Source organism: Dromaius novaehollandiae, chromosome W, assembly GCF_036370855.1.
Source record: "Dromaius novaehollandiae isolate bDroNov1 chromosome W, bDroNov1.hap1, whole genome shotgun sequence".
In the NCBI taxonomy this organism is placed as follows: Eukaryota; Metazoa; Chordata; class Aves; order Casuariiformes; family Dromaiidae; genus Dromaius; species Dromaius novaehollandiae.
This window is the reverse complement of record NC_088130.1, coordinates 46,784,373-46,797,939: the sequence shown is the minus strand read 5'-3', so window position 1 is coordinate 46,797,939 and position 13,567 is coordinate 46,784,373. Positions and strand designations below refer to the sequence as shown.

General features: G+C 38.7%; 1 protein-coding gene across 5 annotated transcripts in view; it reads left to right on the top strand.

The window, feature by feature from the left end:
• The window catches only part of LOC135323508 (microtubule-associated serine/threonine-protein kinase 4-like), a 290,162-nt gene that overhangs the window by 129,639 nt on the left and 146,956 nt on the right, over positions 1-13,567 (top strand). For all 5 annotated transcript variants that reach the window (XM_064500494.1, XM_064500493.1, XM_064500492.1 and 2 more), the window contains one exon: positions 1,439-1,470. In XM_064500494.1, the coding sequence (XP_064356564.1) occupies positions 1,439-1,470 (32 nt within the window). The remainder of the gene's footprint in view (positions 1-1,438; positions 1,471-13,567) is intronic.

The following is a 13,567-nucleotide window of genomic DNA, read 5'->3' as shown; positions in this document are numbered from 1 at the left end:
TCATGTGCATTGTCTGGTCAATGGCTATAACTTCATTTTTATATGCTATGTGAAATTAACATGCGTGAGCAGATATGCATGCATGTCTATATTTATATGTTTACTTTTTAAAGAAAAAATTGGCTTCATTCCCTTTGATAGCTTTTAGAATGGAAATGGGTTAACTTTTACATGCTTTAAAACAGTCTTTCATGGAAATATTGAAGGTAAGCATAAAAATAATGCAAATGAGTGACTATAGACATTGATCTGCAAACTTGAACCATTCTCTTATGCAACCTTGTTTTCTGTGATGCTCTTTGACTTTAAAAATATCTGCCTTCATGTCCTTTAGGTCAGACAAAGTTGTTCCTTTGTTTAAAGGCCTGGTGTGCTTCATGCTGAATGCAGTTAAGAGGAAGACTTAACAAATGCAGCATTTAGAAAACAAGTTTGTATGAGAGGTGAAGTAAGGGAACTGAAAGCATAAGAGGACATAAGAAACATGTGAAAGTAAAAAATGGAAATGATGGCAATAAGCACAAGTTGAAAGACAAGAAATTGTATTAAAACATGAGTGGCTGAACACTGGACAAGGTTGTCCAGAGAGTTTGTGGAGTCTCCGTCCTTGCAAATATTCAAAACCCAAACGCTTTCTTGAGAAACCTGCTCTAATTGACCCTGTTTGAGCGGGGGGTTGGACTAGATGATCTCCAGTGGTCCCTTCCAACCTCAGCTATTCTGTGATTCTGTAATTCATTCTATAACAGAAAAATCTATTCACAGGTGCATATCTCATGCTTATTTTTGATGGGCAGAGCTTCATGGATCCTGTGGTTTTCTCCTACATTGAAATGCTAGTAAAGCACTTATCCCCACTTCTCATTTGGCTAACGGATTATCTAATCATTCCCATAAACAGTAGTTTAACTGTTCTCCTCATCAAAATGTTGGAAACGTTTGTATAACACAGTTCTGTTGTTACACTGATACTCTGCAGATGATTGTAATGAATTATTATAACGCATTATAATTGATGTAACTGTTGTCCTTTTATCCAAAAAAGATGAAGTCCCTGCAGTAGTGAAGAATCCTTGGTGATGATGGTGACCTGTTTAGGGCTTCATCCTGTTGTTAGGATTTCTTTTATCACTGACTCTTGCTAGTTTTACTACATCTACCAGTGCATCATGTTTCTGACTAAGGTTTTCCTATAATATTCTTCTATAGCTTGAAATATTGCTAATGCTAGTATTCCAAATTAGAATAGAAGGCAACAAGTGAAAGATGGTATATATCAAATCTATATAATCTTTTATTACATTCTAAATACACCTATTTTTGTCTGTCTGCTACTAATGGGACTGGAGGATTGCAGTACTTGTTTAAAAAAAGGCTGCTTCCAATTAAAGTAAGTTTTATTGCTAATGTAATGTAACTTACTTTTTTTCTTTTGCAGAAGGAATTGAGCCTTCCAAGAAGAGGAAGTTTGTAAGTATCTGAAGTTTCTTCTGCTGTGTTTACAATACAGTGTGTGGTTATGAGAGCTTGTGAGTAGGCTATTCTTCTTTACAGGGGAGATACAAAGAAGGTTAAATGTGGCACTTGATTTGCCTTAAGATACATTAAAAAAAAAAATTAAGATTGTGAATGTATACCTGTGCATTGTGCAGTGACCTTTTCTTACGTCCTTCCCATTCTTCTAGAGGAGTTACCTGAAAAAGATTTCCAAGATTTCATGACAAAAAAATATTTTTCATTTTGAAGCTTTTATTTTGTATTGAAGGTTTTTATTGTTACGATCAAGGAAGTTTGTTTTTTCTCATTACCAATATAAATGAAACTTGAAATGTAGGTAAAACTTACTGCTCGTGAAAATTTATGATCAGATCTGTGGATGAAAAAGGAACAAAAAAGAATAAATTCTGTTAAGTGTACGGAGTTGTATAGTTAGTATTTTGATAAGTGGAAGTAAAGGTTGTATGTGTATTCTTGTCTGCATTGTTATTGAGTTCGAGTAATATGAATTCAGATACTGTGATTAGCTGAGCTTTGTATATTGATTTTTGTACCTTGGCTTTACTTCTCTAACAGTTTTGAGCTGTTTGCTTTTTAAAGCTTGTGCATTTTTCAGTTTTATTTCTTCTGTGTTAGTAATTTATTGAGAAGGTATTAGGATAAGAATTTAGCAAAATGTCTACATTTAGCAAAATGTCTACAGACAGTAAGCTCTGTTTGCTTACTACTTCTTTACAAAATGCGTTATGACTATACTGTTATCACTGTACTTGAATAAACTTGTGTTAATGTGACAACGTGTGTGTGTGGGGAAAACCCCGACCCTTGTACAAAAGGCCAGTTATTTGGTTTTATATTTGTATGTTTGTTTTCAACTTGATCTGTATAGTTTGTGGTGATAGTGAAGATAGGTATAAGAATAACGAACTCTAATTGCTGGCGAGGTGCAGAGAAGCATGGTACATCCACTTTAAATGCTCTGTTGTGATTTAAATGACTTAGGGGAAATCTGCAGCTTGTAGGGCATGTGCTGAAGACTTTATTGTTTCAAGTTCTGACAGATGAAATATTATATACTAAATAGCAAGCAGTAACGTTACTTCATGCAAAGTCAGTAAGTTATAAAACTAATTCTATATCAAGTATTTGATATTGCTTGGAGACATTACGAGAAGAACAGTTAAAGATGATGATTTTTAATGCCTTCTGGAAGCTTTGTATCAACCTGAAACTGTTGTGCAGACAAAAGCCCGCTTCTGTTGAATTAATGGCTTTACCCAAAGCAGAAAATGGCTCTAGAGGCTCTTTTTTATCCGTAGACAAGACCTTGCTTACTCCTGCTACGTTGTTTGACATTGAATGTTATTAGATACCTGTTTTTCCTCAAAGTTCTGAAAAATGTCTGTGAAGTAGTCGCCTCAGTTCCATTCATACGTATTTTGAGAGCCTGATCATTGAGATGTAAGTGCAGATTCTGTAATATTGCTGAGATTTTAATAACGTATAAAAAAGAAATAACCTCTTGTCAGCATAATCATATCCAGCTTTTAAAGTGCTTAGGATTTTGCAGGTGGTATTTTAAAGTATTTACTACTACTATCTTAGTCAAAAGGATTCACAATGCAGAGGTAAGTAAGTAAGAGGTTAGTAAGGGCTGTATCACAGGTTGTGTGTAGGCCATGCTGGCTGCTGTATTTCCATGTTGTTTGCAAGTTTACAAGGAGATTGAATTGCAAAGTGTGAAGGGTCCTGTGTTTTCATTGGCCTAAAAGTCTAGATATTCTGAGTAGCTGCCTGTAGGCATATCACTTTGCCCTCTGGGCTTCAGGGCCAATGGCCTGCTGAGGATGCAGCTTTAAGCAGGACAGTGAAGGAGAGCCAGCTCAGGGGTGATCAAATACAGGAACTTGGAAAATGAAGTTTGGGTTGATGAGTTACTTTTTATTTCCCCTTCCCCTTACCTGAACTCATCTCTTACCTGCTACAGTCACAGGTGGAAGGGAAGGAGGGCTGCATGGGGAAAGATTTCTTGCTTGTGGCTCAGCATATGGATATGCATGATTTAAACAGCCAGATTGCAAAATATTTAATCTTTCTTTTAGAGTTGTTGCATTACTTTTATACTTATTTTAGATGGCTGCTTTCTGGACCAGGGAGTTGGTTTCCATCTGTATGCAGATAAATTTTAAACAATTTTTTTTATGACAGGTGTGGTCTACTGATTCCAACTCTAGCTGGGGGTCTGGTATGGTAATATGGAATGGTAGATGTTTGGGAGAAAGCATAGTGAGTAGCAGATCATTTAACAAGAAAAGGTATTTGACTGGTACAGAGTGCCAGCTTTTCCTTACCTGTTCTGCTGTAGCAGCCAGAGCTCTCTGACTTCTTTAGCCATGTTCCCAATTTGATGGCAGAAGTGGTACTCGGGTTTTCCTTACTGAGTTGATCAGATATGCAGTAAAAGAGGGTAATTCTGGCTTATTGCCAGCTAAACAGTAAGCAGTGGAGCCCGCCTGTGCAGTAGCTGTTATTCAGAGCTCCTTAGCAGCAGCATCCATTGCGTCCTGTGTTGATTCCCACACGTTGTGTGCCATGCTGGCCAGTTGGCAGCACTTGTTTACTTGTTGAACCTCATCTGCCATTCGTCTGCCAGGGTGTCCTGACTGGGTCATTAAGTACTTGTGTTCTTACCATGTGTGTAGCTATTCCACCTTGCAGTTGACCTTTTGAGCCAGTTGTATAAATGCCAATCTACAAGCCCATTTGGCTTCAGTTAAAGAGCATGTCCCATGTTTTCACTGACCTATTTGCGTTCCCATTGCTCAGCCCAGTATAGAGGCTCCTCTGATAACCAACTGTTTCTCTGCTACTTGTCACACAGGAGTCAGCTTATGTAAGGGACAGGGTGGTATGAAACACTGCTTGGTTTTGAAATAAGACTGACAGTTGAAAGCATGGTGGTACCAGAAGTCAAGAAAGAACCTACAGAGGTGTTGGAGAAGGAGGTGTGGGGTCTTAATGTCTTAGGTGATTTGTGGAGGAGATTGAGGACCTAAAGTCCAGGAGAAGGAGAGAAGGGAAGAGAGAGAGTGTGAATGTGTCTGGGGAAGATGTGGAGACGTTAAGCTATTTCTATTATCTTGCTGTAGCCTGTGGTTGTGGGGGACTCATTTTGGATCTCATGATACAAGTTCACCTTTCTGTGGGCATTGTACAATTAAACCCAATTCACACTTTACAAATTGTTAATCAGCAACTCCTGAAGAAAAAAGTGGAGATAAAAATGCGTTTACGGGTTAAAGCTAACTTGAGCATAGTTAGCATAAACTGAGATTGGTGGTGCTGGTTCAGAAAGAAGTGATCTTTTCTGTCCTCAGTGTTCCCTGGCTGTGATGGCACGAGTGTTTGCGTGGACACAGGCACAACTGATCCAGGTTACAGCTAGCTTCAAGTGGGTTCTTGAATGTGTTTGGCTGTGCAGCTGCGCAAATGCCTTGCTGACAATTGCATATGGTGGCATGGAGGCCAGATGAGTGGCAGGGCATTGTCTCTTGGGGCTGTCTGTAGCAGCAGAGCTGACTTTATTCAAGCTTAACTTGACTGTAAAGCTGTGTGGCTGTTGCTATCCCATTCTGCAATTCCAAATCTGGAAGTTATATGCATGTTCTTTACTGCAGTATAAACTTAAAAATGTATTTCTACACACTGCCACTACAGGGATGGAATATTTCTGTATTACTATGATAGCTGCTTTCTTTTTTTCTTTTTTTCGCCACCACTTTCTACACTTAAGGCAGGCATTTAGATATGTGCTTGACATTAGGCCAGGTCCAAAAGTAAAGGTTTAATTTGGTATAGGTAAGTGTTGCTAACATATTTTCCATTTGTTTATGAAGCATGCAAGTACTCTGAACCAGGGAATACCTCTTTTCATCTAAAAATACCCATCCTTTATACATGCAGAGTGTAACTAGCTAAGAGTGAGGAGCTAGAGAAGATCTCTGCTTATACTGTGTGTTAAACAGGTGAGTTTCCATCAGTGTGTTTAAGGCATGGGCATGCCCTTATCTTCTTCCATTTCCTTTCCTCACTCACGGAGCACAGCAGAATGAGATCTACAAAGAGGCACAGCATGAGCTCACAGGTTGTGGTACAAAAGCTACTTTCCCTCAGTTTTAATTACATGCACTCTGGTATAAAATATCCTTCTAAAAATGAATTAGCAGTGGACTTCCATGAGGTGGGCAGGAGCCTTCAGAAACGTTCATAACTAAATACAAGTAAGTGGGTAGGTAGAAGGGGGTCCTCCCTTCTTTAGGGCCTCAGTGGTCAAATTACCTACCACGGAAGTAAAATACCAGACTTTTCCAGAGTAAACCATTTTTTTCCTTTTTCTTTTGTTTATCAGAGATATTTCAGTCTATTTCAGATCTAGATAATTTTTGCATATTTATTTTTGCAGCATCTGTCATTCTCCTGAAGGCTCTGAAACTAATTTCAGTAATTATGAAATGTGAACTCTTGCTCAGTTGCAGCAATTATATAATCTACTTGCACCTGTGGAAATGTCAAAGTTGGTCACAGAATGATCATAAAACTCATTTACTCATTACAGTCAAGCAGCTGATATCCTTGGATAACAGCAAAATAAGAGTGTGATTAGCCAGGAATTCAAGAGAAACACTGGCTAAAGCCACTGCTTGCTTGAGGGTTTAATCTAACAAGTTTCAAAGAACTTGATGAATGTTTTGTAAATGAAGTTTTTAATCAGTGACAAATATGGACTGTCAGTTAATTCAGCTATTGTCAGGAAAAAAGCGAGAATGGGAAACTGAGTGGAAATAAAACATGCCAACCATGCTTAAAAAAAAAAAAAAAGAAAAGAAAAAAGAGAGCAAGTGCTCTGAGGCTGTTGTCTTGCACATGGACAAAACAGGAATTGATTGAAAGTGTATATGCACATATGTATGTGTATGTATATGGGTGACCTGTGATAAGGAAAAGTGTTTAAATTTTGATGCCAAAGCAGTCCTCAAAAGTGAAATACATTGATGGTACAATCTTAGCTCTCTCCAAACAGCTGCCTCTGAGTTTTCTGTCCCTAATTGCATAGGTTTCTTTGTGGCTTGATGGACACAACTGTCAGAGACCATCAAAGCAATTATTTGAGAGACTGTGAAGAATTGAAAAGTAATATCACAAACACCCCCCGCCCCTGCTCAGCACCCCAAAACATGTAAGAAGGGATAGCTGCTTCCTTTGTATTATGTATGTACACATATACGTGTGTGTGTATATATATACGTATGTATCTCTCTTCATCACATTTGTGCAAAAGGCAATACTCTGTTGAAAGCACTCATGTTAAGTTGCATGCAAAATCAAATATGTTATTTGCAAATTGCAGAAATTCTTATATGATTCATTATAGCTCAGCACAGAAACTTCATTTAAGGATTTATGAATCTTAGCTAATTCATCCTAGATAATATTTAAAAAATTTTAGTCATTATAAATAACGTGCAATTTTGGAGCAATAAGAAAGTATTTTTCTTGTTAATTATAAAATTCAAAACGCAGCCCTGATATAATTAAGCTACTGAAAATATGTATTCTTAGTTAAAATACAATCTGCCTATTCTCTTTATGAATGTTTTCTTGGGTTTGTTTGGATTTTTTTTAACTGAAAAAGCACAGCCTCTGAAATATGGTGTTTACTGGGAGAAGTTTGAGTGCCTTAAATTATAGTAATGTGCAACATGCCATTAAAATTATTACAAGATAAAAGTTAATCCCATGGGAGAACTTTGTGCACAGCACATCAGCAGTGATGCCTCCATTTGAGGAATGCATTTCTCATGCTGCAGCTGGAGATTTGTAATTCAGTAGCTCTTTGCTGCTGCTGTTTATATCTGTATTGAGATGAAGTAAAAAGTTGACCTGAGGTGAGGACTGCGATAAGTGCTGTTGTTGCAGTGAACGTGTAGCAATTGAGATCTATTCTGTAGTGTGTCTGCTGCTATGATGATGGCTTATGCATCTTCTATTAGAAGATATGGCTACTGCAAATTAGTGTATGCTGATAGAGTACTCCATCTGATGGCCACTTAAGGAATTTGATGTGGCTGAACAAGGGGCATGGGGCAAGGCTACCTCTCAGGACGTCCTCATTGCTGTCTCTGGCATGTTGGCCTTTGGCAGGAAGCGAGTAGGCAAGAGGGCTTGTGAGCCAGGGCTGCCTGGAGCTAGCCGGTTTTGTCTCTGGTCCTGGTTAGCTTGCGTGATGCAGTCTGTACAGTGGGCACAGCTTATGCTTAGCTCTGAACACAGCTATTCATACAGTTGCTAGTCTTCCATTTCCATTGCAGAAGTGCAGGATGCTTTGATTGTTGTAAATGCAATTTACATTATAACACTTCAGAAGATCCGTACAAGTATAACATGCGTGTATACTCACAGCAGTGCTTGTGTACAGTCACTTGACTGCATGCACATACTTTGTCTTTTTTTATTGTCTGTTAAGCTAGATGAAAAGCAACTCACCAGCCCTCCCTTTTTTGGTGTACCTTCCAGATACCATTGAGTATGTTCATTTCAGAGTAAAAAAGAAGTGAGAGCAATGGTAAATAATCAGAGAAATAACCCTTCTTTCCCATAACATTTCAAAGCTCCATATTATAAGACATAGTATAACCTTAAAAGCTGCTCTGGAATGCTTGAAAGTGCCATTCATTTTTTTTCTTTAGACCAAAAACCACTGTAATGGATCCTTCAAGAAGGCTGACCAGACTACAAATAGTATTACACACCCCAGAGGTTGAGTGATGATGTCCCCATTTACTAGTTCGCTAAAGCCAGCTAGCCGTGCAGCACTAGTCTTCAGCTCTCCATAGCCCCCCCTTTAATTCTTAAGTAGTATGTGCTTTAGAGTTAAGTGTTATTAGTGCTTTCTTTATGCATTTCTCTGTTAGCGTTCGTTTACCTGGTTTTCTCCCTGGCAGCAGTATGCTGTGCTCAGTATCCTGTACAATAAGCAGTAACCACATTTCTTTTCTATCTTTCTGACAAACTAAATTGTTTCAAGTTCTTCACTTCCAGGGTTTTTCTGCTGCTGTCATGATTCTGGCATTTTTTTCTCCCTGAGATTCTAATTTTTTGATGTTTTGGCAATACTATGGGCAGAGAAGTAAAAATCCTCCCTCCCTCTTGTTACTACTCTGCTGCACTGTTTATATAGCTCTGTATTACTGTTCCCATTAGCGTCTTTTGTTACGACACACTGGGAGTAGGTTGAGAGATTTGTCTTCTAAGCACCTGTAAGTTATTTTTCATAACAGTGGCTTCCTAATTGCAGTTGCTCACTCCAAGTTTCTAGATGCTTAATGTTGCATTTGGCATTAAAATGGAATTTCATTTGAATGAGCACAGATTACCAAGAGATCTGGGTTGTTTGGTCTGTGACAACCTTGTTCTCCTCAATATTTATCATTTTTCTGATGTTTCACCGTTGAGCTTTCAGCAGTGACTTTTTCATGTTATTTCCAGATCACTGATGAAAATGCTGAATAGCATCGGGCATAGTATAAAACTTTATGAACCTCTAGAAGAATCATCTTTGTACAAAGAAATTTCCTTCACTGACAACCAGTTTTTGAGATCCGTTAATGAGCTTGAAACTCACTTAATGTATGCTTATTACTAACATACTGGGATTTCGATGAAAGTTCTGAGTGACTAGTTCAAATACTCTGCAACATCTACGTGTCTGGCCAGGGTCACTTGCGTGCAGCACAGAGGACAAGGGTCTCTGGCTGTTGAGTCCTCATCATGTCTCTTGCATTCCTTGTGACTGACAGTGAATAACTGACTTTTCTGGATGTGTTTATTGTATACTTTAGGAGCCAGCAGTTATTGTAGCACAATCCCTTTCCCTTCTGAATCTTGCTTACTTCAGCCTCCATAAATTTTAGGCAGGTCTGCTGCCCATTGTGTGTGTTTCCTCGTCGCAGGCTGCGTGGGGCTAGCAGGAAGAGATACGGCACATGCAGCACACTGGCGCCTTGTTGCCAGCTTCCTGTTGTCATCGTGGACTTGTCTTCTGCTGGCCAGTCCTTTGTGCTGTGGAGAGCACGGGCCGGGGGTTGCTTCCCTGCTGGGGTGCTGCTGGCGCTTGTGTACGTGGTGATCAGCGGAGCCGATTCTGTTAACTGTTGTTCAGCTGTTTCCTTTGGTGCTTTCACACGTGTTTCTGTCCATGCTTCATTCGTACCAATCTTAATACTGTTACGAATCTCTGCGTGTTATCTTTTGACTCATGTTTTACTATTGAAAGTATGGATTTTCCACAGTGAAGTCCCTTCTTTCCCATTTCTCCCGTCATGTATTAGAGACGGGAATAATCTGCTTTAGTATGATTCATCGTGCCCTTTCCAATGAAAGGCATATACGCTACTTCAGGGGATTTGAAGTTTTGTGAGACCTAGTTACTGGTAAATTCACTCACCTGTTTGTGTGTGTCTGTGCTTACAATCTTTGCATATGCATACAGAAAATAGATGAAATACCTTCAGTAATTTTAGAAGTAGGAGTATACTGTATATATCTCAGCTATAATACTAACCTTTTATTGACCTTTTTTCCTCAGCTAAAAATGTTACTATTAAAAATTGCTGCTTTCTTTAGCTTTGTGTTTTAAACGTTCAACAATCCAAGATCCAGAGTTTGGTTACACAAATTCATGAAGGGAGCAGGTTTTCATGTCACCTGAAGAGATGTAGGAAGTATGATGTGACTAATGCTATTACAATAGCTTATAAGACCTGACATGTAAATTGGCCTGGGAAACCTTTAAGAAAACGATGGGTCGGTCTGTTCTAAGTTCCAGCGGTGGAGCTGTTTGTGAAAATACTTGCATTTAATCAAAAAAAAAGCTTTAAATAGAGTTGACAAGAAAATCATCTTTTTTCTTTTGCCTGCTGGTTGCCAGTGATGCATCTATCTAAGTGAACTCTGAATAGGGATCTGTATATTTATAGGAGTTCAGCAGTCAAGTGAAATAAAATGGCTTTTATTCAGATATACTTCATGCAGACAGAACAACTATATCAGACTGTCCAGAGAGTAGCATAATCACCATGCTAAGCTGTTAAACAGCACCTACCAAACTAAAAGTATGCTTTGGTTATCTGACAACTAATCACAGTTATCCGCATGGAAAGTCCTGTCAACAAATGCTCTCTCCCCACTAGTCCCTTCATCCAGTTGACTTTTGCTTTCATTTTGAAATGGGTTTAGTGTTTTGAAAGTTGCTAGGTTGACAGCTGTGGGAACAAAGATTTACTCTGCCTGTAAAATGATTCCCGTATTGACAGGATCACTGCAAACTTTCTGCAGTTTTTGTGCTATCGACATGATTTGATGAAATGATTTTTTGGTAACTCCTCAGTGGCTGTCAGTGGTATCAGTTCTTCAACTAAGTTGCAACAGAAACATGCCTTTAAAGAATTTATTGAAGAGAATTCATACATAGCGGCTAACTGCTTAGTACGTTAAACAACAGTCAGGTAGTGATTATTGGGTATTTTAAAACTATTCTTCGTTGCATTAGGCCACATATTCATACAGCATTGCCCATCATACTCTTTAACCATACAGATAAGTTTACAAGGCCCAGAACATCACAAAATTTACTGCAATAATGTCATGGTTACCTGAGCAGAAAATGAAGCATTCGGGGGTTTCAAGTTTAATAACTGAGTGATACCTGCTATTTATCCATTGCTCTGTGAGTGCTGTAGTGTTTTGCGTACTGTAACTTATCACCTGTCCCGTTCCTGACTGCGTACCATCTGCCTCCCAGCAGAGCTCTGGGTGCCCTGTGCCCTGTCAGAACTGCTCCAGCTGCTTAGGCAAGGACAGGACAGTGTCGAGAATGAAAAGTAATCTTAAATATTTCTTTATCAGATTTGTGATCAGATTAAGCCGCAGGGGAAAAGTAAAATAAAATCGGCCTCTGGGATCAGGCTGTGGTCCTGAAGGAATATCTGAGGAATTTCAGGGTGGGGGATCACATAATTCTTGAAGGGAGCAAAGTAAGTTAAATCTGGGTGCCTCTCTGCTTTGCCTAATTCCAAAAATTTTCTTTTTTAGTTAGAATAGATTATATGAAACTTTAAATGTCCATGCATTCATGCAATAATTCTCTTATAGTGCATTAGGTTCAACCTAGACATTTGATGTAGACTAAGAAGGGTCAGATCTTATGGCTAACTGATTGATAGTGATCTGGAAGCAGGTGATGAGACAAGATAAATGAATCTGTACAAATAAATTACAAGACAAAAGATCTCATCACTTTACAACTAAAACTTGTGTGAACTTGACAAAATCATGCAGAAAAGAGCAACTGAATGGCATTCAGACAAACTGGCTAGCATACTATTGTTGCTCTTCCCATGTGACGGTCCTCTCTGCTGAGAAGCCTTTTCACCTTGCTGCCTTTTTCACTGAACTGCTCCACTACTGGTTCTGCTCTTGTACTCTGCATTACCAGCCGAAACCAGTAGTTTGCTATGTTTGCAGTGTTTCTGTGTGCATAGAAACAACGACAGGTAAGAACAGAGGGAAGATGCTGAGGAAATTTCATGGTGGAATGGTGAGTGCTGAGGCAAGGCTGTAATAATCTCTGAGCAGCAGGTTGGGGCTAAGGGGTGGCTTGGTTTGTGAACACAGTAATTATTACATTTTCTGACTTTCTGACATTTTCTTTGGTTTCTGACTTTCAGTGGCAAATATGATAAGCCCATGTGATTAACAAAAATATTTCAGAGAAATACTCTTTTTAAACAGCTTTAAGTTAGCATTGGCTGTCCTCTTGTTTGCTTTGTGACAAAAGTTGCTTTGCCAGCACGTGAGCAAAATTTTACTAGAACAAATATTGAAGAGAAATAATGTAAAACTTGTATGGCATACACCAAAAGAGCAAATGACCATGTAACCACCTATTTCATTCTGCTGCCTAAGAAAGTACTTACCAGTGAGAAAACCGAGGCAAGACCATAAGCAGCACTAGTCAGTACTGCTTGAATTTCAAATAGCAAACCTTAGGAAAATCTGATATACTGAAACAGTATCTTGTTCACTGTTTTGTTGGTGTCCCCCCCTGCCTCCATGGCATTAATTTTGGTCTGTCCAGCTTCCTTTAGTTAAAGAAAATTAGAAGTTTGACAGAAAGAATCGTTTGTCACAAAGGATTTATAATGTCCTTATGAATTGCATGATCAAGCCTACTCTGTGCTGTATTGATTGATTCATTTTTTTTGGCACTGATCCCACAAATGTTTGAATAATCTCTTAATCTACAGAGAGAATTTTCTGAGGCTGTGCAGTTTCTGGTTTGCACACATTTAGCCTCTAGGACTGGGGTTATGGTAGGTTTCTGGAGAGACTTCATGATTGTTTGAATCTGTGCTCTGCTTAAAGAATCGTAATAAATTTTTTGTTGATGTTTTTTGTAGAGGTTAAAGGGGACGTATAACCTAAGAAGAAATGTTTCATTTTGTTTTTAAGAAAACAGCACGCAGGTTTCTGCACAATATATTTGTTCGTCTGGTAGTGATAAAATCACCTGCATTCTAAATAATTGCTCTGAGGTAAAGGAGGCAGTTGCTGAACAGCAGGGATCTGCCTGCCTTGCATCTTCTGGCACATTACAGATTTTCCCCTGGAAATTGTCACTATTATTACCCTTCTGTTATATAAAGTATAGGCTGACTTTCTAGAGATGTCGCTTTCTAGAGATGTCAGGATCATGAAATCCCGACGAGCCACTTGTTTTCTCGTAGAGAAATTCTTTCTTCCTTTCCTCTTTTCTAAGAAATTCAAATTTGAACATTTTTATTACTCTCACTATTCTAAACCAGTACTGTTGCTTATCATAAGTATTCATGTATTCGTATTTATTATCTGAACCTTCTTTGTCACTCAGCTGGGCTATCACATCATTTGGGAAACTCCTGTTAATGCAGAATGCTTCAGTATCTTCAGAGGAGCATACCGTATCAAACCTGCT